This window comes from Dermacentor variabilis, chromosome 1, assembly GCF_050947875.1.
Source record: "Dermacentor variabilis isolate Ectoservices chromosome 1, ASM5094787v1, whole genome shotgun sequence".
Classification (NCBI taxonomy): domain Eukaryota; kingdom Metazoa; phylum Arthropoda; class Arachnida; order Ixodida; family Ixodidae; genus Dermacentor; species Dermacentor variabilis.
In genome coordinates, this window is record NC_134568.1 from 151,327,561 (window position 1) to 151,354,590 (window position 27,030).

The 27,030-nt window shown below is 46.6% G+C and overlaps 1 protein-coding gene across 1 annotated transcript in view; it reads right to left on the reverse strand.

The window, feature by feature from the left end:
- Positions 1-14,976: 14,976 nt before the first annotated feature.
- glo (heterogeneous nuclear ribonucleoprotein glorund) overlaps positions 14,977-27,030 on the reverse strand; it is a 37,651-nt gene continuing 25,597 nt past the window's right edge. Inside the window, exons 7-11 of the mRNA XM_075697659.1 lie at positions 20,123-20,155; positions 19,506-19,600; positions 19,099-19,234; positions 16,538-16,726; positions 14,977-15,228 (exon numbers count right to left, since the gene is read on the reverse strand). Coding sequence (XP_075553774.1) covers positions 15,161-15,228; positions 16,538-16,726; positions 19,099-19,234; positions 19,506-19,600; positions 20,123-20,155 — 521 coding nt within the window. The 3' untranslated portion in view covers positions 14,977-15,160. The remainder of the gene's footprint in view (positions 15,229-16,537; positions 16,727-19,098; positions 19,235-19,505; positions 19,601-20,122; positions 20,156-27,030) is intronic.

The window sequence follows — 27,030 nt, forward strand, 5'->3', positions numbered from 1 at the left end:
GCCCGATTGAAAGCTTATATGCCGAATCGAATGAGTGGTCACTCCGCCTGCAGAGATCGTACATCAGCTTTGCATATTTCCTTAAAGTGCGCTCTAATCTTGAACATCCATGTTTTGTTTGGCACCGTTACCGATATGACGTGCGCTACACTTTTCAGCAATCGCCCCTCTATAAGACCACCTTTCTCGCTGCGTGTGAAGGAGCTTAGCGATGAAATGCATGTCCCACTCTTCGAGTATCGCTTAATCCACCCAACCAACCTCTTACCTCCTTGGGAGTGGCAGGTGATACAATGTGACATATCCTTTATAAAAGTTACAAAGCACGCTCTTGAGGCCGAAATCCGGATGCATTTCCTAGAACAGCAGTACAAGCACTCCTGCGCAGAGTTCTACACAGACGCTTCGAAATCAAATGCCGGGGTATCCTATGCAGCCGTCGGCCCATCATTTTCGGAATCCGATGTACTGCATCCGGAAACAATTATCTTTACGGCCGAGGCCTACGCATTACTCTCTGCTGTGAAGCATATAAGAAAATCAAAACTTCCAAAAGCAGCGATCTATACAGACTCTCTAAGCGTCGTGAAAGCCTTAATGTCACTCAGCAAACATAAAAATCCCGTATTCAATGAACTATATTCGGTCTTGTGTAAAGCCTACTCATCTAACCAGAATATAATAATATGCTGGGTCCCTGGCCATAGGGGATCGAAGGTAACTTTCTGGCGGACGAGATGGCTACGTCAATCACATCGCAAACTGTTAACTCTACTGCTGATGTGCCTGTCACCGATCTGAGGCCTTTCTTACGAAATAGACTGCGAAACCATTGGCAGTGCACGTGGGACGCGCAAACAAATAACAAACTGCACGTTATAAAGCCACAGTTAGGTATTTGGCCCTCGCCAACAAGAACTCGGCGAACAGATGTTTTATTCTGTCGCCTCAGAATAGGACACACATTTGGCACCCATAATTATCTGCTTTCTGGAAGTGAACCTCCAACCTGTGGTAGACGCGGGGAGAGGCTGACCGTGCTCCACGTCCTTCTGGAGTGTCGGGAAGCCGAATCTGAGAGAATGAGAGATTTTTCCTCAGCATACAGGCAGTACATTCCTCTTCATCCTGTAATGTTCCTCGGTCCAGAACCGCTTTTTAATACAGACACAGTCCTACGTTTCCTCAGAGATGTGGTCTTACATGTTATTAGTCCCATGCATTCGTAGCGCTTCCTCTCTTTAGAGGATGTCGCTGGGATAGTTGTACTGTATAGCACATGCCTCCAGGCCCTTGTGTTTCAAGGGCTCGGAGGCAGTAGTGCTATAGCATATCTTAGGACCAGATATATTTTTACACATCGTATCATTTTTGTTAAATGCATCTTAATGTTCATTGCACATGTCATACGTCATCGCCATAATCTTATTATACAAATTTTACGCCCTTTAGCGCGGCTAATTTTAAGGCCCCTTTACAGCCACGTCACACCAATTTCATAGAACTCATAATTACACTGCGAACTCATCACCAAGCACATGGCGCTCTTTGGCCATACCTGGCCCTTGCGCCATTAAACATCAGTCATCAATCAATCAATTCATCCTCAGATACAACCTCGTCATTGCCTTGGAAAGATTCGGCTGTTATTTTTCGGATGTAATTTAATGCCGCTTCCCCTTCCAGTTTGTTTCCATCTTCGTCTAGGATATGTCGTTGTATTATTGTTGACTTCCTGCATAATAACTTTATGTAGTTCCAAAATATTCTAGGTGCGGCCTTCTTTTTCTCACGAATTTCTGACAGCCAACGTTCACTTTCACCTTTTATTTTGCTTGAACCAGTATTTGAACCATAAATTTTTTCTACCTGTGTATTTCCCATGTTCTGGTTACTTCATCCTGCGGTAACTGCGCTTTAGTTTTTTTTTTTTCTGCCTGTGCTCTCGGGATGCTTTCTGTCGTTCGGTGATCGCTTCTCGTATCTCCCTGTTCAACTAGTTTTTCGGTTTTTTCCTTTCCAACGATCATGTTGCTTCTCTTTCCGTATTTCTGTCGTTATTACACTTAGAAGCTCACTATAGTCCCACTCGTTGCTTGGCCATTTGCCAAGTTCTTCCTTGACTCTTGTGACAATATTTGTTATTTGTTCAGCGTTCAAATTTGGACTGACCATTTTGCGCTCTTTGCTATCTTTCTCAACTACATAACCCATTTCAAAATGATGCGTTTATGGTCACTCCCTATGCTGCTATAGCCTCTTCCTAGTCAATGACCATTTCTCTCAGCTTATCATGAATTCATTCTGTCATCAGACAGTAATCAATGATCGATTGCCGGTTTCCCACTTCTCACGTGGTCTGCCCGTCACACTTAGGCCCTGCAAGTATTCACGATAACGAGATTATGTTGCTCACAAATATCTAGCACTGTCTTACCGTTGTTATCGCTATAGTCATCTAGATCCTGTATATGGGCATTCATGTCACCTAATATGAAAATTTCGGCATAATTCCCGAAACATATTATATGACCATTTAGGCATTTCACTAACCCTTGATTCTTCTCTCTGCAGGTGCAGCGCGCCGCCGAAAGCGACATCTCGTTTCTCTAGAACAAACTGCTCCGCAGCGCAACATAACCGGATGCGACCAACGCGGTCCGACGTGGCCGACGTCGAGATGGCTCTTGCCATGGAGGAAGGCAAAAATCTGAGGAGCCCTGACGTTACTCTTTCTGAAGCTAAATGAAGCCGGAAGTTGGTGTTGATACTTCATCATGTCGGGCCAGTTCTTGTCTCTTGTTTACATTTCTCGGGAAACCACGCCACGTTGCGCGCCGCCGGGCTGCTCGGACGCACCGTCCTGCGCAGCATTCCTAAACCAAATGATGTAATCGCGATGTCTCATCGCGTTACCGTTGCCGAAGTAGTTGAAAAACGAACTTCAAAAATTGGGCCGTGAGGCTGAATCTGCTGCTTTTACCAACTTTTATGAAAATAAACATGCTTGATCAGCCCAGCCAAAACCGGCCGATGCCCAGTTCATGCGTGATTATTTTTAAAGATCACCTTTATGATTTTCTCTGCTTGGGCTTCCTGGGGCTCTCAGACGGACTAGCGAGCTAGACGTCTGGCGATACGCAAAAAATTACGCATTTTCACTGCACTGCACTGGAGAGATGTACGACACACCCGACCCATTTGCGATTCATCTGGAGTTTATAAGCACAAACACGTATTCTTACTGTGGTTTGAGGACTCGTCGTGCCTTATTGGGCAAATTTCGGGTGGCCGCGCATCACTACCACAGCGCGCCGGTGAGGAGACAGAACGTCATCTCCGACTCCGCGTTTAGATACATTGACCGCGGCTGAGGTGCCTTCTTCCCACAGTAAGTGAAGCTTCACGGAACTAAAGTTTTGTGATAGCCGGCGTAACGGTGCCGAACAGAACAGCCGTTTGATGTGTTCGCAGGCGTACAGTACGTTCTGTGGAACCTTGATCACTCTTGCAGCGCATACGCTAACCTTCACTTCCATGCGTTTCTCGCGCACACAGATAAGATACGCCTGCGGCCACTTCTTTCCCGTCCTCCCGGATGAAGAGTTGAAGAGTTGGCTGACCTGCGCACGGTGCCGAACAGTACGCACGCAGACTCGGCCTACGTGCGATGTCGAGGGCAGCAAAATGCATGTATTCTGCGTAACGCTCTCTGAACACGTGCATTGTGGTACACCTGTGCAGGTGTGTACGACAGTCGAACGCGCTCTGCTTAAAAGGGTTCGTGCTGTCGCGAGTACTGCGAGAAACAAGCAACATTTGAGCAACATGTGTTTTAGAGCGCAGCTCTTTGGCGTCCGTTCCTGGGTTTCGCGTCGTCGTCGGCGTCGGCCTCGTAACCAACTCCGCCCCCCTTTCATCCCCCCAGCGCTAGCAGCGACCGACTGATACCGCTGGATGCCGCTGACGCCGCTAGAGAGTCAAGATAACGTGACTGCATAGAACACCGTCGCCGCCATGCAGAAAGAGGAGGAAAGGGTCCCCCCCCCCCTGTTCTTGTGCGGCGGATAGCTGGGGTTGACTCACTATCGCCGTCAGCGGCATCAGTCAGTCGCTGCTATCTCTTCCCTCCTCCCTTTATCGTGTTGTCCGCTTGCTGCGCGCGCTTCTGCCCCCATCGTTTGCCGCTGGGTGTACACGCCGCCCCCCTCCGCTTCCGCTTACTGCTGGTTGCTCTCGACGGCGGCGATGAGCCTCCGCTTCGGCGGCGCGAACTGCAGGGTCTTCTCGGCGGCGGCGATGAGCTTCTGCTTCAGCCTCGCTTACTGCTGGTTGCTCTCGACGGCGGCGATGAGCCTCCGCTTCGGCGGCGCGAACGGCAGGGTCTTCTCGGCGGCGGCGCTTAGCCTCTGCTTCCCCCACGGCTGTGACAACCTCGCGAGGCACTTGTATAGATCTCGTCTTTGAGAATCAAGCATTGGTGTACCAAGTCGAACATATATCAGTCTATTTCTCCGACCACAAAGCTTCCTTCATGACTGTCAAGAACTGTTAGTGGAGTCTTTGTTAAAGGAATACGTGTGAAAAATAAAAATAAAATTATGTGATAGCGCATACATGTGTTGCTCGATTTCTTTGCCTCAATCTATCCAAAAGGTGAAACAGCTTATTTGCTGCGCTCACATTTCGCATTAGGAAGTAACGTAATCGTCGGTAATTTTTTTTATATGCACAAAAGCAAGTTGTTACTGAACGCGAAGTTCTAAAACGAGGATTATGTATTCTTGAATAACGTACGTTCTACGTGCCGCAAATGCACCCTGCGCTGCCAAAAGCAGGTATCGCCGACCTGCAAGGCGTTCATTGTACAGATTCTGAAAAGCATTGATTTCGGCCTGCGATGGCACGTTGGCATGATTCCGCCGAAGAGGGCAACATTTTCTGCGGATGTTCCTTCGTCCGTTAATTGCCATTACGTGGTGCGGTACATTGCGTACAGCGTTGCACGCGCGTTCATTTCAGGAGTTTTAGTTCCTCCTATCCCACTTGGCCACAACAACATCCGGGTGATCACGGTCCAGGTAACACAGCGCGACAAAACACAGAGTCTAACGCAAACCTGCCCACACGACACCTTTGCCACAGTGCGAAACCTACGGAACAACACGTGTGAGCGCACACAGCCATAACAAAGCCGCCATTGTGGCTTGAGAAAGCAAAATAAAGCAAAAAAAGCAAAAAGGAAGGAATACCACGTCACACCAGCAGAAAACCTATTGCAGCAATAATGGCTGAAGTTCGTGGCTGCGATTTCTCCTTTGTTCGGGTGCCAGGCTGCCTCTTCTGCGGTGACAGCTGTAGGGAAGACGCTGGCCTCTGTGGGAACGGGTATGAACACGATGTTACCGGTGTTTGGGACAACATGGTCCGCATACGAGCCGGGTGCGCCATGAACTCCATTTACATGAAGTGGAGCTCATGTTAACTAGCCGCTAAATTTAGTTGAGTAATGCGATGTCTCGATCGTTTTTTTTATCTACTCTTGCCGTAATGCTGCTTCTGTAGCTCAAAAATAAGCACCCGTCCTTAATGCAGACTTATATCTCAAACAAATCCGGACGGTGGGATGTCTGTACATGCCGTTGATATTTCTGCCGATGAATACCTGTGACATCGCCGAATTAGTGCAGTCAAAGTCGCCTCAAGAAGAGTAACTGCGAATTTATTGATGGCAATGCATACACTAGTCAACGAAGTCATCAAACAGTTAATAAGAGCGCGTGTTAGCGCTGTATACGGCCGATGCAATTATGCTGCATACGTCGATGAACTGCAGTTCCCGCTGCAGTTTTTGCAATATTAAGTTCCCCAAGGGAGCTGCTTTCAAACGTACAAAGCTAAAGTCTGACCAACTTTGCAGTACTTTTTTGATGTTAATAGAGAGAGATGCCACATGATATATTTAAGGGCTGAGCAGCGCCAGTCAAAGTAGATGAGTGCTGCCGGCAAGGCCGGGTTTAGTCTTCTACGTCATAAGCATAATAAGAAAAAACTCAGTTGATTACAAAATTCACATGCAGAAAGGGACTGCGTTGTGAAACAAACAAATCACTCGGCGCGGTAAGTCTGCTCAGACAGCATGGAGGTGTGATAACATCCCAAACGGACGCGAACTTTTAAGTGAAAATGGAACAAAAATACCATATATGCAAACCAATTCTCGCCCTGAACTACCTGTTTTCTAAACACATTTCCGAAAAAAACACGATATCTAACAAGCTCTCGGGCGAAAAGAATAAAGCTGTTAAAGAAGCACTTGCTTGGTATCAGTCCGATAAGACACAGCGTGATTTAGACCTTTTACAAACGAGGCAGGCTGAAAACCTCGCACCTCAAAAAAAAATAAAAAAATTCAGTGCCCTTCCACTCTGTGAAGAATGATGATCAGCGAAGATGTGTATGTGGGCCCCTCAATGGCGAACTGCACCTCCGCCGCGGGTCGGCCCGGCATTGCACTATCTTCGGGATCGGCCCCCGCATGGGCAGTGCTTAACGCCTGCTGCACCTCCACCGCAGGTCGGTCCGGCATTGCACTATCTTCGGAATCGGCCTACGTATGGGGAGTGTTTAATGCCTGCTTCACCTCCGCCGCAGGTCGGCCCGGCATTGCACTACCTTCGGGATCGACCCACGCATGGGCAGTGCTTAACGCCTGCTTCACCTCCGCCGCGGGTCGGTCCCGCATTGCACTATCTTCGGAATCGGCCTACGTATGGGGAGTGTTTAAGGCCTGCATCACCTCCGCCGCCGGTCGGCCTGGTATTGCACTATATTCGGTATCGGTCCACTATGGGGAGTGCTTAACGCCTGCTTCACCTCCGCCGCGGGTCGGTCCGGCATTGCACTACCTTCGGGATCGGCCCACTATGGGGAGTGCTTAACGCCTGCTTCACCTCCACCGCGGGTCGGTCCGGCATTGTACTATGTTCGGGATCGGCCCACTATGGGGAGTGCTTAACGCCTGCATCACCTCCGCCGCGGGCCGGCCCGGTATTGCACTATATTCGGGATCGGCCCACTATGGGGAGTGCTTAACGCCTGCTTCACCTCCGCTGCGGTTTGGCCCGGCATTGCACTGCCTTCGGGATAGGCCCACTATGGGGAATGCTTAACGCCTGCTTCACCTCCGCCGCGGGTCGGACCGGCATTGCACTATCTTCGGAATCGGCCTGCGTATGGGGAGTGTTTAATGCCTGCTTCACCTCCGCCGCGGGTCAGCCCGGCATTGCAATCTTCGGTATCGACCCACCATGGGGAGTGCTTAACGCCTGCTTCACCTCCGCCGCGGGTCGGACCGGCATTGCACTATCTTCGGAAACGGCCTGCGTATGGGGAGTGTTTAATGCCTGCTTCACCTCCGCCGCGGGTCAGCCCGGCATTGCAATCTTCGGGATCTGTCCGCTGTGGGGAGTGCTTAACACCTGCTTCACCTCCCCCGCTGGTCGGGCCGGTATTTAACTATCTTCGGGATCGGCCCACTATGGGGAGTGCTTAACGCCTGCTTCACCTCCCCCGCGGGTCGGGCCGGTATTGCACTAACTTCGGAATCGGCTTACGTATGGGGAGTGCTTAACGCCTGCTTCACCTCCGCCGCGGGTCGGCCCGGCGTTGCACTATCTTCGGGATCGGCCCACGTATAGGGAGTTTTTTGCTTCCCACAACGACACGAAAATTTCCTTGGACAGTGAAGGTATACGAAAGCTGTAAAAATCAGCAACAGTTATGCATGAAGTAACTAGCTACAGTTTAACATGCGCGAAGCCACGCATAAATAGATGCAAAAACATGAAATGCGCGACAGCTGGTGCGAGGATGTACCGGGCCGCATAAAACCCACGATTTCAGTTCTTGCAAGCTTCAGTAGCTTTAACATACATACTGCCTAGCTAGCGCAACGAAGTAAAGAAGCGGCAAACAGTAGATGGGGAAAACGGCATTCAGAACTTTAGCGAAATGCCTTTAAACCGCATGTTGCACTGCAGACGAACTTCGTCGCTTACCCGTCTAAATAGGGACTTTTAGCGGTGCTACGGAAAGTACGGTATACGGTACGGTAAGTGCGTATAACCGTACCTGTCGAGGACTGCGCATGCGCGAACATTACCGTACGGAATGACTTCCCGTACGGCATACTAGGCGGTAAGGCTCGGCTGGCACCGTCTGTCGCGAGCTGAGCTGCACCAAGCCAAAACAGTGAGAAGCTGATGTCGGCCACAGAGTCCACGTCTCGCGTACTTTTTTTACCATGATAATACCAAGGCAACAGGTTACTTTAAATCATCTTCTGCGGAGCGACGAAATGACAAGTAAACATTGGCATAAAAAAAACAGTAGGTGGCGCCATCTAGTGATGCAGAGTTTACTTAGAGGGGACGCAGAGATTTTATTGCAGTAACTAACTATATTCTACTTATCTGCCGGTGTAAAGTGTCAGCAGCGGTGTAATTTACAAGAAACAAACCCTTTTTTATGTATTGATTAGATAAGAACACCTATGTAACAAAAGTTTCACGTGTTGCAGGACGAAGGGTCACAAGATGTCGCTACCGGCCTTGTGACTGGCGTCTAAGTTTGCCGTAGCCGGGCACTTCTGTAAAAAATAATGCGCTTATGGACAAGCTAAAGCTTTCTAAAAGTATTCGTCAGAATGAATATTTCGCGTTCAGCGCATAATTATTGCATTCTGCAAAGCCCCAATGTTAGCCGCTGTCAATATGATCACATTACCGTACGCATCGAGCTGCACAGGCAGCTAAAACGTCTTCGGTCATCGCGGTATGTTAGTACGGAACGGTAATACCGTACCGTATAGCGCACTTACGGTATTGTAATACGGCACTGCTAAAACTCTCTAATATGATTGAGTGGAAAAAACGCCGACACGACAACGGGAAGGATGAGAACAAGAAATTTTCCGCCGAGCGTCGGCGATCCATTTCTACCGTTGCTCCCGCTGATGAGGCTTTGCGGGGAATGATTAGAACCGTATCGCCGGCACGTTATCGCTGGTATTTGAGCCCCCCACCGTGCAACAATTCTTCGTCAACGTTCCTTGAAGCTTTGGCCACTCCACAAATGCGAAGGGTGTTGCTTATTTTCTTCTGAAAACGTGAACAAGACAGAGAAGCACGATCAATGACGCAGCAAACTACGGCGCGCGGCTGGCTCCTTTCCCGACTGTTCTGCGCGAGGCCGCCACCCGTGGCGCGTCCATCGGCGCGCACTACGCGCATAGGCTCCATCCCATGCTCCATCCAGTGAAGAGGCGGTGCCATAGAGTTTCTCACTATAACACCTAGAGGGTAATCTGGCGCCACCGTCTATGGGAGTTTCTTAAGGGGGCACCGTGCCGTCATGGGAATGACGGTATGTGTGTCTGCGGGGCTCGTGTTGGCTGGTGTTGTAAGAGGCTTCGTCTAAAACGTGGATATGGCTACGCAAATAACGCGTTCTCAAAGTAAAATCTTCATAAGATGTTTCCATTCACGCATATTACATCTTCACTCACCCACGATGCATGACCAAGCGAAGAAAAGCAAGAACAGACGACCAACTGTTTCAAAGCGAGCGCGAGCCTTGTCGTCTGTCCTCCAACTTTAGCGGCCCGCTGATACTTTTTACGTAACATGTAGTCGTAAACACAATAACAAGTTTTCATAGTTAAACAAAACATGTTTTCGCGTAATAATAAAGCTAAAACAGCTTTTCATGTGCTGTTCTAGTAGAAAATGAATCATTGTGACAGACGGAACGGTACTTGCCAAGCGCGTCTTCAAGGTGTCCTGTCTCTACGAGAACGATGCCAATCCGAATCCACAATATACCGGCATTCCCATGCATACCACAGCGCAGCAGCGCCAGATTTCCCTCTAGGTAATGTAGTGAGAAACTCTATGGGCGGTGCCACTGAGGAGCACTGGATGGATGTATGGATGTCATGAGCGTCCCCTCCGGAAAGGGCGGTGGGTATCGCCACCAAGCTCTTGCAACTCTACTACCTAATGTCTTACCTAGATTAAAAAAAGAAAAAAATCCGCGATGAATTTCCATAACCAAATTTCCTGACCCCCTCTTGTGAGCTTTGTTTTTGTACGTCTCCGTTTTTGTCGTTTCCTTACTTCCACCAATCTTCCAATCGCCTCTTACAAATCTCTATTGCGGACATGCTTGCTTTCCCCCTGCTCTCGCTGAACCCAAGGGCTTCAAGGAAGCCAGTGGTGCCTAAATAGCACGCTGGGCAGATATCTTCACATTCTAACAACATGATTCATCGTTTCCCTAGCTTTACTGCAGCAAGCACATGCTTCTTCTCAGCGCTAGACTAGGGGGGGGGGTGGGCTAAGGGGGCTGCAACCCAGGGCCTCACCTCGGACAGTAGGAGAAGGGGGCCCATTTATTCTAATCTGCTTAGTATATGGAACCATGGGCAACGGAACTTCGAGCGACATGTATGAAGCTAGAAAACCAGGAGCAGATGGGGCCCCTGCCTAATGTAACAGCATGCGTTTAGCCTGATCATTTTGGGAGAGCTTGTCGAGCTGCAAAAACAGGAATCCCCCGCCACCCCGGCGGGGCCCTTTCTCTTACGAAGCGAGGTGCGTTTGCTTAGAAGAGGTTTCGTGGTTTCCTGTCAGTCCATATGTCCAGTGCTGTCTGGAGAAGAGGGGCAAGGGAGAAACACCTAAAACGCAATGTGGGATGAGGACGTAAATCTACCTTGGCCCTCGTCACTACCACGCCACCCTCCACCTCTCAAATAGTTCCGCCGCTATACTTCTCATAGAAAGGATGTGCTGCAGTACACAGCAGTGCCTCCCATTAGACTTTTCTTTACTGTGATGGTAAGTTGGGCGGGGGAGGACGAGTCCGATGGCAGAGTCTAGGCAGGAAAGACATCATACGTGCTTTTGTCCGCGTGCCGTGGGGCATGGAATGTTCACTGTTCGGGCTAGGGTTGTGAAAGAGTGAAGGGGGAAATTGGAGAGCTGGACACAAAGGCCCGTCTCCAGGGCCCATTCCTGCCTAGTGGCTGCGCACCCTTCCGCGTGCTCAACGGGAAAACAGGTCAGACTGGCCCCCGAACTTTCCAGAAAGTAGAAAAGGATGACTCAGAGGCGACAGAGGGCGCGTAACTTCGCCCGCGATTCCTATCGCGGGCGAAGATCAAGCTACAGAACAGGTATTCAACTCAGGAAGAGGACCTTAGTGTTGAAGCAATGAAGGACAATCTTGTGGGCATCATTAAGGAGTGTGCAACGGAAGTCGGTGGTAACTCCGTTAGGCAGGATACCAGTAAACTATCGCAGGAGACGAAAGATCCGATCAAGAAACGCCAATGTATGAAAGCCTCTAACCCTACAGCTAGCATAGAACTGGCAGAACTTTCGAAGTTAATCAACAAGCGCGAGACAGCTGACATAAGGAAGTATAATATGGATAGAATTGAACATGCTCTCAGGAACGGAGGAAGCCTAAAAACAGTTAAGAAACTAGTAATTGTCAAGAATCAGATGTATGCGTTAAGAGACAAAGCCGGCAATATAATTACTAATATGGATGAGATAGTTCAAGTGGCTGAAGAGTTCTATAGAGATTTATACAGTACCAGTGGCACCCACGACGATAATGGAAAATAGCTTAGAGGAATTCGAAATCCGAAAGGTAACGCCAGAAGTAAAGAAAGCCTTGGGTGATATGCAAAGGGGGAAGGCAGCTGGGGAGGATCAGGTAACAGCAGATTTGTTGAAGGATGGGGGGCAGATTGTTCTAGAGAAACTGGCCACCCTGTATATGCAATGCCTCATGACCTCGAGCGTACCGGAATCTTGGAAGAATGCTAGCATAATCCTAATCCATAAGAAAGGGGACGCCAAAGACTTGAAAAATTATAGACCGATCAGCTTACTGTCCGTTGTCTACAAAGTATTTACTAAGGTTATCGCAAATAGAATCAGGAACACCTTAAACTTCTGTCAACCAAAGGACCAGGCAGGATTCCGTAAAGGCTATTAAACAACAGACCATATTCACACTATCAATCAAGTGATAGAGAAATGTGCAGAATATAACCAACCCTTATATATAGCTTTCATTGATTACGAGAAAGCGTTTGATTCAGTCGAAACCTCAGCAGTCATGGAGGCATTACGGAATCGGGGTATAGACGAGCCGTATGTAAAAATACTGAAAGATATCTATAGCGGCTCCACAGCCACTGTAGTCCTCCATAAAGAAAGCAACAAAATCCCAATAAAGAAAGGCGTCAGGCAGGGAGATAAGATCTCTCCAATGCTATTCACAGCGTGTTTACAGGAGGTATTCAGAGACCTGGATTGGGAAGAATTGGGGATAAAAGTTAATGGAGAATACCTTAGTAACTTGAGATTCGCTGATGATACTGCCTTGCTTAGTATTGGTAACTCAGGGGACCAATTGCAATGCATGCTCACTGACCTGGAGAGGCAAAGCAGAAGAGTGGGTCTAAAAATTAATCTGCAGAAAACAAAAGTAATGTTTAACAGTCTTGGAAGAGAACAGCAATTTACAATAGGCAGCGAGGCACTGGAAGTCTTAAGGGAATACATCTACTTAGGTAAGGTAGTGATGGTGGATCCGGATCATGACACGGAAATAATCAGAAGAATAAGAATGGGCTGGGGTGCATTTGGCAGGCATTCTCAGATCATGAACAGCAGGTTGCCATTATCCCTCAAGAGAAAAGTATACAACAGCTGTGTCTTACCTGTACTCGCGTACGGGGCAGAAACTTGGAGGCTTACGAAAACGGTTCTACTTAAGTTGAGGATGACGCAACGAGGTGTGGAAAGAAGAATGATAGGTGTAACGTTAAGGGATAAGAAAAGAGCAGATTGGGTAAGGGAACAAACACGAGTTAATGACATCTTAGTTTAAATGAAGAAAAAGAAATGAGCATGGGCAGGACATGTAATGAGGAGGGAATATAACCGATGGTCATTAAGGGTTACGGACTAGATCCCATGGGAAAGGAAGCGTAGCAGGGGGCGGCAGAAAGTTAGGTGGGCAGATAGATTAAGAAGTTTGCAGGGACGGCATGGCCACAATTAGTACATGACCGGGGTTGCTGGAGAAGTATGGGAGAGGCCTTTGCCCTGCAGTGGGCGTAACCAGGCTGATGATGAGGGATCGCCCTCTTCCCTTTGTTCTCGCGCTCCGCATCGGCGGGGCGAAAGAAAAATCGAGAACCTGCCAGAACAGACGATTGCTCCTAGCCAATAGGAAGACGAGACGGGAATGGGAGGAGCAAGTTTGTACGGAGGAGGAGGGAATTTGTACAAGGAACTCTATGCATATGTGAACACCTGCTTTGGCACTAGTAACAAATTTTTCACTAATTCAGACTGTATGTGTTCTTTGCTGCCTCACCTAAACAATGGAGGTATCTTTTGAACAGCATGGGCTGAACTGGCCAGCAGCTTGTTTTGAGAAGTCTCTCTGAGACCAGGTGGTCAAGACACGCTGAATCATGTAAGGCAATTCTGAAAAATTTCAGTGGTCTTGTGTTGCCTTGAAGCTATATCAAAGAACGAGGAAGAAAACGGTGACACTAGGCTCTGAACCTTCAGAGCACGTTTTTGCCGCCGGATGGCACGCTGCCGCATTCCAGTACACCATAGCTTTACAGCAGAATACCTCGTACGTAAAGAAAGCACAGCCTCCAAGGTGCAACATGAAGAGGGACAAAAAAAAAAAAAAAAAGAAGAACGCAGCGCCGCGTTTCTACATTAGTCTTGAGAGGGAGAAACGACCTGCAACAGAGGCGTTGGCCATAGAGCACTGCACAGGCGGTTCATTCACGCCCAGGCCAGAGTGGGTAGTTCCAGGCTTGACCCGTTAACCCTTGAGCGTAAGCGAAGCATGTTCCAATACTCGGCCATCGTGAAGATACCATCTGCGGTACATGACATTTTCTAGAGATAAGTTTCAGTACTTGGTCTGGCGTAGTTGCAGATACAGGTGGAAATATATTCAACCCATTATACTCGTGTTGTTATGCAATATGAAAGCCTGTGCTACATTTGCCAAATAGTCGCACTGTCCTCTAGCATGCCTGATGGAGGCCACGTGTCAAAAGCTAGCTGGAGCAGGGGGAGGGGCAGAAGCAAGCGCATTTACCCTCCTGGCCATAGCACAGGCTGTGCATCACTGTCCGCGTGGTTGAGCCCACTCTGTAGATGCTGTGGAACTGACACTGTATCACATAACATGGAACTGCAAGAACAAACCTCCTCCTAACCAGATGGCCTCACTCGCCTGTAGCATAGGGGGTGGTGCTGCAGTTCTATAGCCTGGACACCTAACTCCAGGCCACAGAACGATCTGAAAACTGCCTACCTATAGTAGGCAGTTTTCAAGGCACCAATAGCATGCCTGACCCAAGCCCGTGCAGCGCTCTAGTTGGCCATGCCTGGCCAGGCATAAACGCCTATCCCCAGTCAAGCCTAAACAAAGGGCCGCAGATGGAATGAGCAAAGATGAACGGCGACACCAGCGTTTCCAACGTGCTCCCGCACACTAGCGCTCGTCCCATCTACGATGGTGCAGAGTTCAAATTATCAGTGGTGGTGTGGATTTCAGTGTGAATTAGCGGGGTACGTCACATATTGCTTTCAAAATACTGTTGGACAGACTATAGCGGCTACTTTGAATTGTTTGAAATTTAGAATTAAGCTTTTACTAAACCACAGAGGCTCAATAAGAACACCTTGTGCAGTTTATTGAGTGGCCGTGGCACTAGTACGTAAGGCAGTTGTACACACACATGCCAGCGAGTGGTTAATAGTACTCAGGTGCCCCTTCACTCCTGTAAAGTTACTGTGTAGACAGACTACTTACCATTTGAAATGCCGAAGTCATTCAAAAAATGAAACAAACAAGTCATGTGTTCTGAAGACATTTACTGGACTGCTTTTTTGTGTGTGTGCTACACAGCACTTCACAATGACATGATTTCCAGGTTGGAAACTTTACATGTTAGACATGAGGTACACAAGCACAACTCTTTATACAGTAGAAAAAAATTTAAAAATGAACTCATGATCACCAGCATACTCCCAAATGGTTAGAATGAAGTGTAGTTGTTCCCACCAATCATGTTTCCTCCCATGGAGCCACCCCCATAACTTCCTCCTGGAAGAGAATGTAGTAATCAACATTAGCAATACTGCAGCAAGTTCCATGCTATGAAAGTTGTGTGAATTTCTATTTGACGGCTGGCAATAAACTAAAACTGAAATCTGTGCTTAATTGAGTAACTTATCTGCTCAATTAGGCATTGATTTCATCATACATAACAATTCCAAGAAAGACAAACCACATACCGACAAAACCTGCATTCAATACAATTCTTTTCCGGAAAGTTGACATGCATAATCGTCTCGCATTGTATTCACGTACCAAGAGCACCACCATTAAGTAGGCACTTTAGTGGAAGCAGAAAGCCAAAACCATGAATCTCCACACCATAGTTATAACGGACGAAGCTCCAAAACTTAACGATAACCCATGGTTTCATCATTTGGGACCCATCCGAGTTGTAACACCATATGGTCAGGTGCTCCTTGCTACTATTACCTCTTGAGAGACCACCCTTCAAAGTGAGTGCTTTGAATGGCTGCAGCTTGAAAGGCCCTCATCACATAAGTTGCATGGCTTACATAATTGAACAACTGATCCTAGTCAAGCTTTTCACATGTCCACAGTAGCAACACTCACTCACTGCCCATATGAGTCTACAGTTTCATCTAACAATCGATCCAGCCACTGAAGGCTTTGAAGTCGTCAATGTCGAGCTTATTGGCAATCTGCAAGGTTTGTACTTGCAAAACGCTGCTGTCAAAGTTCATACCTGCAGCTCAAACTTATTTAAACCACTTGAAATAGGACCGCATCCACGTCAGCATACTTGGCAGCACTTGCTTTTAACGTATCAAAGGATTCTGATACATAGGTGGTTATGGGCCCTTTGCCGGGACCGGGCATCGCTAATGTTATATCAAGTGTACGAACAAGGAGCGTATCAGCAAGGCTCTACAGTATACGAGTGATGCATGCAATATGATTAGACAAGGTTTTTTTTGCCATAGAATTGATGTCAATGTTCGAGAAAGTTGACAGATGTAGATACGACTTCAGCCTACCAATAACTTTATAACAGTGGTTAGCCAGTGAAAAACAGTCAATGCAAAAAGATAATGTATGCATGCCAAATATTTTGGGTTACAAACCCTCTATTTTGAAATGTGTAGTACGGAAATATACTATTTAAAATAATAAGCAATGGGCTTTCGTTGTGCAATTTTCAAACCTTTCACAATCTTAAAAATTACTTAGTTTTCATATTAACAAGGTTTCACTGTATTCAGATTTAAGTGATGCTAAATGCCATCCTAACAGTTGTGGGAAACAGACAAGGTGTAAAATAGAGAAATGAACGCACCTCCAAAACGGCCACTGCCAAAGCTGCTGGAGCCAAAGCCAGTTCCCCCAGTGGCCATGGTCCCTGCAAAAGCAGGGGTGCCAGAAGCAGACCCAATGGGGCCTACTCCATTCCCAAATCCACCAGCATTGCCACCAGAGTTCAAGCCACTTGGTGTTGAGTTCAGAAACAGCTCAATGTAACGGTGCTCTGAAATGAAAAGTGTATGCCATTCAATTAACATTAGTTAACGATTAATAGCTTGGTCACATTTGAACATTATATGTAGCTGGCAAAACTGCAGGAAATGAAAAAAAGAATGTAAAACACGCATTTCGTTTTCACCACAATACAAGTGGCCTCACAGCAACAAAAGATGCTGGCACTGAAGTTGGAGTAGACACTTATTTGCAAAATTGTAGGAACTCTACCACCTGCATTTCGCATGTAGATGGAAGAAGGTTTGCAAACTTATCTTTTAATATGACACTAACGATGTACCGAAAGCACCCAACCTGGCATCATAGGCATTACAACCCTATGACAGACCAAAAATTTGCTGACATTTAATTAGCTTTGGTGGTGTTGAAAAAAAAAAAAAAAAAGGAAAAGAGGAGGGGGGAGCTACATGTTTCTTCTAGTTGTACAGTGTGTGTCAGCCACAGGAGTCCCGGAACTGAGTGAGCCAGTGCATGGTGAAGCCATAACACAGTTGCCTCTTTGGTACTGAAACCGGTGCATGCAAACAAGTATACACTGCTTAGGGCAGGTTCTTGCCAGCATTTTGTTCCATTGTGTAGAAGGTTTAGACCTTCAGAAGTCATGCTAGTCTCAAAGGGGCCCTCATACCCTTTGAATATAAAAATTATGGGGTTTTACGTGCCAAAACCACTTCCTGATTATGTGCACCTAAACCTAAGTACGTGGGTGTTTTCGCATTTCACACCCTTTGAATATGATAAAGTAAACCTGAAGCCAGGTTCTGGAACAATTACTTTTAGATTCAACTTTTTTTTTTTTGCTCTAGTGGGACAGACGAAAATATTTATCTAGTACACTGAACCAAATAGGTAGCCAAGAAAACATCCAGAAACTGCTTCAATAACCCAACATTTGCCTAATTCTAGAATGCCCTCTAATCTATTCCGTACCAACTTTTTATGAACTTAAAGAAAGCTAACATAGAAATATTAAAGCACTTAAAGTACAAACTTCACGTGCACCAGAACTATTGACAAGAAAGATGTAGCATGCCTCAGATTCCAACAATAAGAACAATGCAGTGAGCAAAGAGGGGGAGGGGAGTGAGCTCACAGTAACGTGATCAAGCGCGCAAGGGCCTGGTGAGTTGGCAGGCATCCCGATTTATGGCGTGCGTCTCCGCTGTCTGCAAGTGCGGCTGAGTGCACCAAGACAGCGTGGCGTCATGTAAGCTGTCTTCCCATGCGTTTAGCATTAATAGTTGCATACATAATCTCGAGTTTTGGTTATCGGAGTGAGAAACAGACGAAGCATTCACTCCCCACTGCAGGCCCTTTTCATGATAGCATCGTCCCAGTGCGAACAAAGCTATCAGCTGCGGGAGCGGAGTGCACGCGACAGCGTGGCTGGCTTCGCTTAATTCGTACCGCCAGTGTGAAGATATCGTCGACATGGCATGACACCGTATCATTCGTCGTCGACCCCCAAACACATCAAAATTAGTTTTTTCATTCAAATTTTTTCGATTGCCCAATAATTCAGAAAATTCCACGGCCCCTTTCGTGTATGAAAAATCAATCAGCGACTGTGCTTATTTACATAAAAAAGTCAAATTTCAATACAACGAAATTTCTATATAACGAAGCAAATTGCTGACTTTACATACTTTATTATATACTCAATCACTCAAAAATACGATCATTGTATTGCATTATAATACAAAAGAAAATGTTACCTAGTTCTATCTGATGATAAAAAAAAAAAGGAATTCACTGAAGTTACCCTTGACAATGACACGGGTAGTCAAAAGGTTTCATTTTCTCCCCTCTGTGCACCCTCACTTTCACGTTTCAGCAGTTTCGTTACTGCATAGCGCTGCACTGGTTTTGCTGCCTTGCGAAACTCACACAAACAGCAAGTAGCAGACAATACCGCGTCCATGTGATTTCATGGGATTCCCGAACAATCGCACTCTACTTGACCAAGAGCAGCGGCAGCAGCGAATCCAAAACTTACTTGCTCATTTCTCCATGGCCGCACATTTACATTTGGGCAAAGAATCGTAGCTCAATCTGTCTGGTGACATTCTGCTGGCCGACAGTCGTAAAGGGCGGAGATGGCATATGCAACATCACCACTACCCACTCCGAGCGGGCGATGTGAGTTGTGCTTAAGGCATGCAGGCCCTTCAGACATGGTTCTCTTACGAACTAAGTCTTCCCTTTACCCTAAACAAGCACTGCACGGTTTATAGAATAATATTTAAATAGTCCACATCGATTTAGTATCTGCTTTTATGTCCCTTTAATCACTGCTTATGCAGTTTAAATAGTGCCCAAGGGCAGCACGCACTGTCAGGAGCTGATGAGGGGATTACTTACGCATGTGGGCCTTGTCTTTGCTCATGGCCTTGACAGCTTCCTCATGTGTGGCAAACTCAACGTCACATTCACCTGATGGGCGACCACTGTCTTCATAAATCAGGTGAACATTAATTGGATTCATTGGCTGAAAAAACTGCAAGGGAAGATGTTTTTTTTCAACTTCATGATTGTAACTAACGTGATGATTCTAAATAATAAACCATTTGTTGTGCTCGAGTTTAGAAGTAAACCTCAGCTGACCAGAAATTTTAGACCAAGGTTTACTTGAAGCACTGGATTTATGTCGCACCTGTAGCGAATTCCTCATGCTACCAAAACATGAGAAGTGTCTGAAGGTGCAATAATTTTACTAAATGTAGAAGGGGGAAGAAAAAAAGAAAAGAAAACAAAATATGTGAACACACCTCGAAAATGTCACGCTCAGTGGCCCGGAATGGTAGACCTCGCATGTGCACAAAGTGACCAGTGGCTGAGAAGCGAGCGCCGCCACCAGAACCTCCTTAAAGAAAAAGCAGGTGTTGTTAAGTCAAAGTTTAGCTCTGAACTGATTAGAAAGTGCATACATCCAATACAGCCTAAAGAATTTTTAAATTAATATATCTGGGGTTTTATGCGCCAAGGTATCAATATCATTAATACAGGCTATAGTGGGGGACAATTTTGACCACCACGAGTCCTTTAACCTAAATCTAGGCATAAGAGTGTTTTTGCACGTTGTACCCATTGAAATCTGGCTGGTATGGCCAGGATTGAACTCACAACCTTGGGCTCGGCAGTGCAACAACACCATAGCTACCAAGCTACCGTGGCGAGTAACAGATACAGTATAACCTTGACAGTGATATCCCACAAAGCCTTGAGAACTGAAGAAATTGTGAACCAAGGTTTCCATATTTTCATTTTTATTAAGTCAAGGTTTCATATCTAGTCTACCCACTAAGGGGGGAAAAGCAAAAACTATACGGCACACCTTGAGAATTCACTTTGGGGCATGAAAACATGACAGGCATGCAGCACTCACCGAAGTCTCCATAGCCATCCTCTTCAACAAATCCTGCCAGAAATAAAATATATGCGGTTAACTTGTATAGTGGAATTCATTTGAATAAATTTAAGTACAACTATATGAAATGTTCAAGCAAAGACACAAATGGTGAAGCAAGTAAAGCTGTGGAGTAGTGCACATCAAAAATTTGAAATCTAGCATTTGGAAGAGCTTGTGTGCAACTTTTCTTTTTCCGGCATAATATATTCTGTTATATATTCTTACGTACAATACAGACAGATGTATCAATACTCTGGGAAGAGGCACATTAAACTACTATATATACCGGAATATAGGTAAAGTTCTTTCTGAAGAAAAATTAGCAAAGTCGCCATCATATTTTATACAGCAGTTTTTGGCACAACTGTAATTGTCATTGGGCCACTACGGAGCAACAAAACCAACCACTGCCACTGCGAATATGTGAACTTTACGAAAATATGCTTTGCCAACTCCTTGGGGTTCAAAATTAACAGGTCTTGGCTGGAATTTGTGCTAAGCTCAAAAATGATGCGCTAACAGGGAACAGCAGCATGGGGGCAGCGCACCATTCAGGGTTTTCACAAATAGAAAGTGAACGGGTGCAAGTGTCGACATTCACTCAAATCTTGTTCCCATGGCTGCTACGCTCTTCATATTGAACTTGAAGACTATCTGGTGGAATTTGTTCTCAAACGTCATGCACAAGTTCTTCCAGTAACGGCATGGTACCCACAACTAGGTCAGCCTGTGTATCGGCCAGTGTCTGACCATTGCTATAGGCAGACAAGAGTGCTATTAGGGCCTGTGCTAAGACTGCATTTGATGGCTGTGGTGTAAGCTGCGCAAGATCTCCTCATCGTCCAACTCGGAGCAGGGCAGGATAGCACATCCCAGCTCGCTAACTGTTCAAATTTAACAGTGGGGATATCGACTCCACTAGTGCAGAGGTCATCGATAATTCCCGTTTCTGTGGTAGGCGGCATCTCAGCCGTGGGGTCCTGGACTGTGGCACTGTCCTCCCTATCTAAGGCAATTCCTGTATGTGAAAGCAGTTGTGGAGCGTGTCTGGCATCACTGCCTTTCAGGCATCAGGCAGGATTCTGACTGCCAACAGCACATCAACAACGTAGTTCTTGCTGCAATCCACACAAAAGAGCCCACAATTCAAGAGACACGATTGGTAGTGAATCTTCCAAGTTCTTAATCCTGCCCTGGTCCATGGGCTGCAACACACTTGCAGTATTTGGTGGCAAAGGCTCTGAATCAATAGCCTTGAGGTTATGTGCCCGTGGGCACCGCAGTTGTCTATGATCATCAGCACATTGTGGTTCCGAAGCTCGTGCTTCTGGTCGAGCTTCCGCACATACTTTTCAAACAGATCCCGAGTTATTCATGCCTTCAATTTTGCCTCCAACCAGACAGCCAGCAACTTTTAACCCCTTTAAAACATCATGGATGTTTTGACTCAAGCGGAAGCTTCTCTATCCCTGCCATGTTGCCTCCCACGACTACTGCCAAGAGGCTCCTTGCTATGCTTTCCCCCATGGCAGGGTTCCCCAGACAAATCAAGTGTCTTGTCAGGCAACACCTAACAAGAGAGATCAGTCTACAATTGAAGACGTCTGGAGGGTACTGGTGCAGCAGTGCACACAGCTTGTCGGTGCAGTAGTTCGACACAAGGCTTTAGTCAACAGCACCACTTTTGCTAAATTTGTTTACAACATTGAACAATTCTTGTTAAAAAATGACATCAATGAAATTTACATGCAAGTCAGTAGTTTAAAAGTTGTCTTTTAAATGCGACAAACATCATGTATCTCAGTGCAGTGGTTGCCGATGAAGACTATTTCTCTGTTCACATGCATTTAGAAGGGAGCTTGATCCCAAGGTAAACCACAGACGTTAACCCAAAGAGCGAACAGTTTCCTATCATATGTTACAGGGAAAAATTAGTGCAAGGGCTTTAAGTTTACAGTACATGTGTAGCTCGTGGCACCAGATTATGCAGATCTTTAGTTTGGTGGTCATTATTTTTACATAATATGCTTTCCCGGTTCACGGATCTTGTTAGCCTGCTAAGAAGATCCGCAAACCAGGTTAGCCTGCTAACACAGATACACTGTGTGGGGTCGTTTGCAGAAGGGGAGGTGTACCCGGTCAAAGGTGTATAAGATGCACGATTTGCGATTTCTTAAACATCTTGGCTGCTTACTATGGACCCACTTAGAGAGCACCAGTAAACGCTTTGGGCGAATTAACGAGAGGTGTAGCCAAGTGGTCTCGGCTGCTCCATACGGCTTAACCTCGCTGCCGCAGGTCATCTAAGTCACGCTAGCCGCCAAGGTCGAAGCATTGCTTATCATTGTAGGCAGTGTGCGTGGAAACTGCCTCATTACGCTATGGCTTGGCTAGCACGCAATGGCAAGCATGTCATTGCAACAGCAGGCCGTAGTGAGAGTCTATCAAAGGCATCGCGAGTGCGAGCCGTTCCACTTGACAGCACTGCATGTCTTGCGAAAAGATACTATTGCCAGCAACGGGACCGCGTCCTCTAGCATGCACTAACTGCACTGTAAATTAATTTGCACTCCTAAAATTGAAAAAAGATTGCAAATGTGTCAATATCACACCAAGACACATTGACACTATATTTTTTCTTTTAAGGGGGCTAAATTATTTTACAGTGTGTGTGAGGAAAAGCCAACCTCTGAGCCCGTCAGTTCAACCGCACCTTGCCTCTCTGTTTATGGTGGATCCACACAACAGACGGCTCTGTGAAAGTCTGATCCACGGCTGCTTATTCTGCCGCCCGTCTGGCTGCGAAGTGCATCCAGACAACTGACGGAGTGAGCAGACGACCGCGCTGGAAAAATAAAGATGGCAACACTGCCCGAAACGACTGCCGTCTGCCTCGAACCTGTCAACTCGTCGTCCATTGTGTGGCCCGTAACTTTCGACCTGGGGCTCGTATTTGGTTTAAATTTATGTCCAGAAGCTTCGACAGCAAAGTATTCTTGATGAGTGGGCACCGTTTCCAAAAACCATACTCAGATTCTCGGCGTGTAGGCTAGAGTGGCTGTATTGGCTGAACATGGCGTCAAAGATGTTGCGGCAGCTCGGGCGGATCTCAGTGGCCGTAAGTTAGATATTTGCTTGTTTCTACTCACTCTAGATGGTGCCATTGGTGTAATAAAGACTGTCATACATGTTTTCATTTTGAATGAAGATGGAGACGGAAAGAAAACGACTGTTGGCCGCAATGGCTGTTTTGTCCGAATTGGATCATGACGAGTACTTGGTTTATTGAAAGAGGTCTTGTTGGCAAAAGGACTATATTGCCAACAAGCATCTCTATATGCAAAACCACTTGTACCGGGAGCTGTTGGTCATTGACATTAAGGAATGCCGGAGGCTGCTTCGAGTGACAAGAGAACAGTTTGTTTAGTTCCTGCCAAATCGTCTCTTTCGCTCTCGTGTCTGCGTAATCAGTGGGAGTCATGTCCCACAACACGGGGAACTGCTCCACGAGATGCAAGAAAAAGAAAGTTGCCTTGTCGGTCAAGTTCATTGCAGTCGCTCTCATATGAGTCGCACACGCAAACAGGCACGAATGGTGTAATCAGCAATGAAGCTGTTTCAGAAAGATCCCAAAGCCCCGTTTGTTACCAGACTGCAGAGCATGCTAGGCTAAATCTGCAGCATTCGACCCCCAGAATCCAGATGCAAAAAATAGCTCAGAATTTTCCGTAGGTGGGAGTCACGGACGGCATGAATCCGTGACGCGTAGTCACGTGATGTGCCGTCCGTTGCGGGAAAGACGGATTTAGTCTGTCGTGTGGATCCACCATTAAGGCTATGTATGCTCACTTTGTCACTGCTTTTTGGGGGACCTTCACCAATTATGCCCACAATAATTTGCTATAAAGCTGTACATGAAGCACACACTGCAAGGCTACTGTGACAGACAAGCTTTTTTAAGGGGAGAGGCTCCTCGAAACAACTTTTTTTTGTTATTTGTACCAGAGACTTCAAAATTCAGCCATTTAGAGTTTTTTTAATCAGATTTCAAATATGCAATTAGTTTTTGTGTAGGTGCTATAGTTCTCGAGTTATATCATACTGAATTACAAATTATAGCGATTTTACGGGCACTTTTTTTATGAACTAAACTTTCACAAAAGCTTTGTGCTATAGCTTATTTAGCTCTTCATAGATCACAGAGTGCCGATATCTAGTAAAAAAACATGTTCAGTTACTGGAAGTGGGACAAAAAAACTTTGACACTTCAACCATTGTTTCTTTCAGTTCCCTGAGACATAACTTCGTACTATTGTAATTATTGACGACTGATATTGAAATTTCAAGTAGATATCAGCATTCTACATACCTTCAGGAGTATGTATGCCAAATTTTGTTAGTATACACCAATTCTAAGTGTACAAAAGGCTTCCCGGAAGACACGAAAATATTAAAAAAAAATTGGAAAGTGAAAAAAAAAAAACAGGTTTGAAAGTTTCGAAGCCTTCTATTCTTCAAAATTCAATTGTTTTTGCATGAACCTTGGTCATACTTAGAAATAGCATGGAATGCCTTGTGATGCAGCGGTTTTGGAGGGCCGATGATCGCACAAAATCGCGAAAACTGGTCACATCCAGCACCTATAGCACGTGCTGTCTCAAAACTGCCTTCACGTTTAGGCAAAGCCGTCGCGCGAGCTCCCGCTATCGTAGCGAGTGTTTGCCCCGTGGTCACCGCACGCAGCGGCCGAGACGATCCGCTTCGACGTGTTCATGAATGAAAGCACAGATTCAGGGCAGTCGGCATTTTCGCAGCGTAGCTCTAGGTACGACGAAAGTCCTTTGCACTTCTCAGCTGCTTCACGAACGGCGAGTTTCCGTTCACGGAAAGTGGGGCATGCTGAACCTGTCACCAGTGCCGTCAATGTGCCGATCTCGCACAACACCGTGCTAGCAGCAGAAGCACCGACCGACCTTGATTCACTTCTGAAGAATTCCATCTTTTTCTGCGATGCACTGATGAAATCCACAGCAGCGTCGATTTCACCACTGTCGTGGTGACCGGTGTCGGCAGTAGGCTTAACCAACGTCGGAGCGTCGCGGGCGTCGTTCCCGGCTGTCGATTTTTTAAGTCTTACGCCGTTTCCCTCAGTACTTGTGCGGAGTTCGATACTTCCGGGCGTCGAAACTGCACTTTTTCGGGCTAGTCATCTCAAGAAAACGCGGAGAGAACACGGGAAACTGTGCGGCTAGCGAGAACGCGCTGCGGCGGTGGTTCGGCTTTGCTGCACAAGAGGAGCACCGCCGTCCAATGGCGGGGCCGCGCTGCATGGCGCGCAATTCAAAACGCGCGACAGTCTCGTCGTCTTTCTCGTTTTTCTTTTATTCTCTGTGAACATACGGGATTGACAGCCATTGAACCTTGGAGGAAAGGGCTGACGCTGCACGCCCCGATGATTGCAAATGGTGGGCAGTGACGCTCGATTGCGTGAGAACGACGCAAACGGCGCTGACTTTCTGAACTTTCGGTGGACTATGGAGTTACCGGCGCTCACTTAGGCACATTTTCTGGTGACTTATCGTGCGAATTTCGGCTTGATAGTGACAGAAATAAAAGTTTATAGACCAAAGATGACAATGCAGCTTAAAACAAAAAAGTGATTTTTTTTAGAAAACCACGATTTTTCGACCCGCGTCTCCCCTTAATAGAGACTTTTAGCGTGTCCGGTATTCCGGCAAGTGCGGGTGGTTTGCCGGTATAGCGGGGGCGTAAACGTGAGCGGCCAGATTGGTGGCGCCAGCTGGTGGTGCAAAGCTCAACCACACAAACACCGAGCTAATTACTATATTCTGCTTACCTGCTGGTGTAAATATTCGACAGTGGCGTAATCATGTTCACAATTACGCCGCTGCCAAAAATTTGCACCACTAGCGAAGCAGGATATAGTGGGTTACTGCAGTTTTAGCTCTGCGTTTGTCTGGTTGAACTCTACGCTACCAGGCGGCTGCAGCGATCTAGCTACACCCCTCGCAAATCCGGTAATCAGCCCAAACCGCTCCCGTTTACCGGAATAGCGGACAGGCTAAAAGTCTCTAATGTTTCGTTCGCCTCGGCGTCCTGTTTGAGATTCAAAAACATGCTACGGCGTGTCCATTAGAGCGATATCACTGGCAGATTAGCAAGCTATCGGTTACGCACTGCTGTCTTGCTAGTATAGTACTTTGATCAATCGTATCAGCGGTGGCTTGCTTTCGTTAGCCGCAGCAACTTGACACCTCGCCATTGGCAAAGCGAGCTTCTCTGGAGACGTGCAGTTTCGCTGCCTGTCGAGTAGGAACAAGGCAAACAAGGCTTTCAATTATTTTATAAACAATGCGTACCTAGCAACGCTGTTTTAGTGCAAAGCCTCGGTGGCGTTGAGCGCTAAATAGTTTAACATTCTTATAAAGCACACATCACTGCGAGATGGCAAAATGCGAATGAGCATCAAGTGCTTGCAAGCTTTTTATACATGAAGTCAACAAGTTTTTTCGCCTTTCTCTTTCTATAAACTGACGGTCGCTCTGGATGTCAACACTAGAGAATAATTTTATGTGGATATATATTTTGAATTAAGGAAGAAAAAAGACAACAAAGTGCCTTATCTACTTCCTACAGGTCCTGCTGATTTTCCGGATTCATTCTCACCATCTTTTTTTTCCCGTTTTTGTAAAATTGTAAAATCTAATGTCTTTATGCCACGTGTCCAGCTCCACTGCCGATACGAAGGCACCAAAAGCAGACCAGCGGCGACAGGGACTACAAATCACTTTGCGGGTCTGCCGCGTTGGCAGTGTAGTGAAACTGCTTGTAACACCGGTTTATTGGCGGCAGCCGTACGGCAC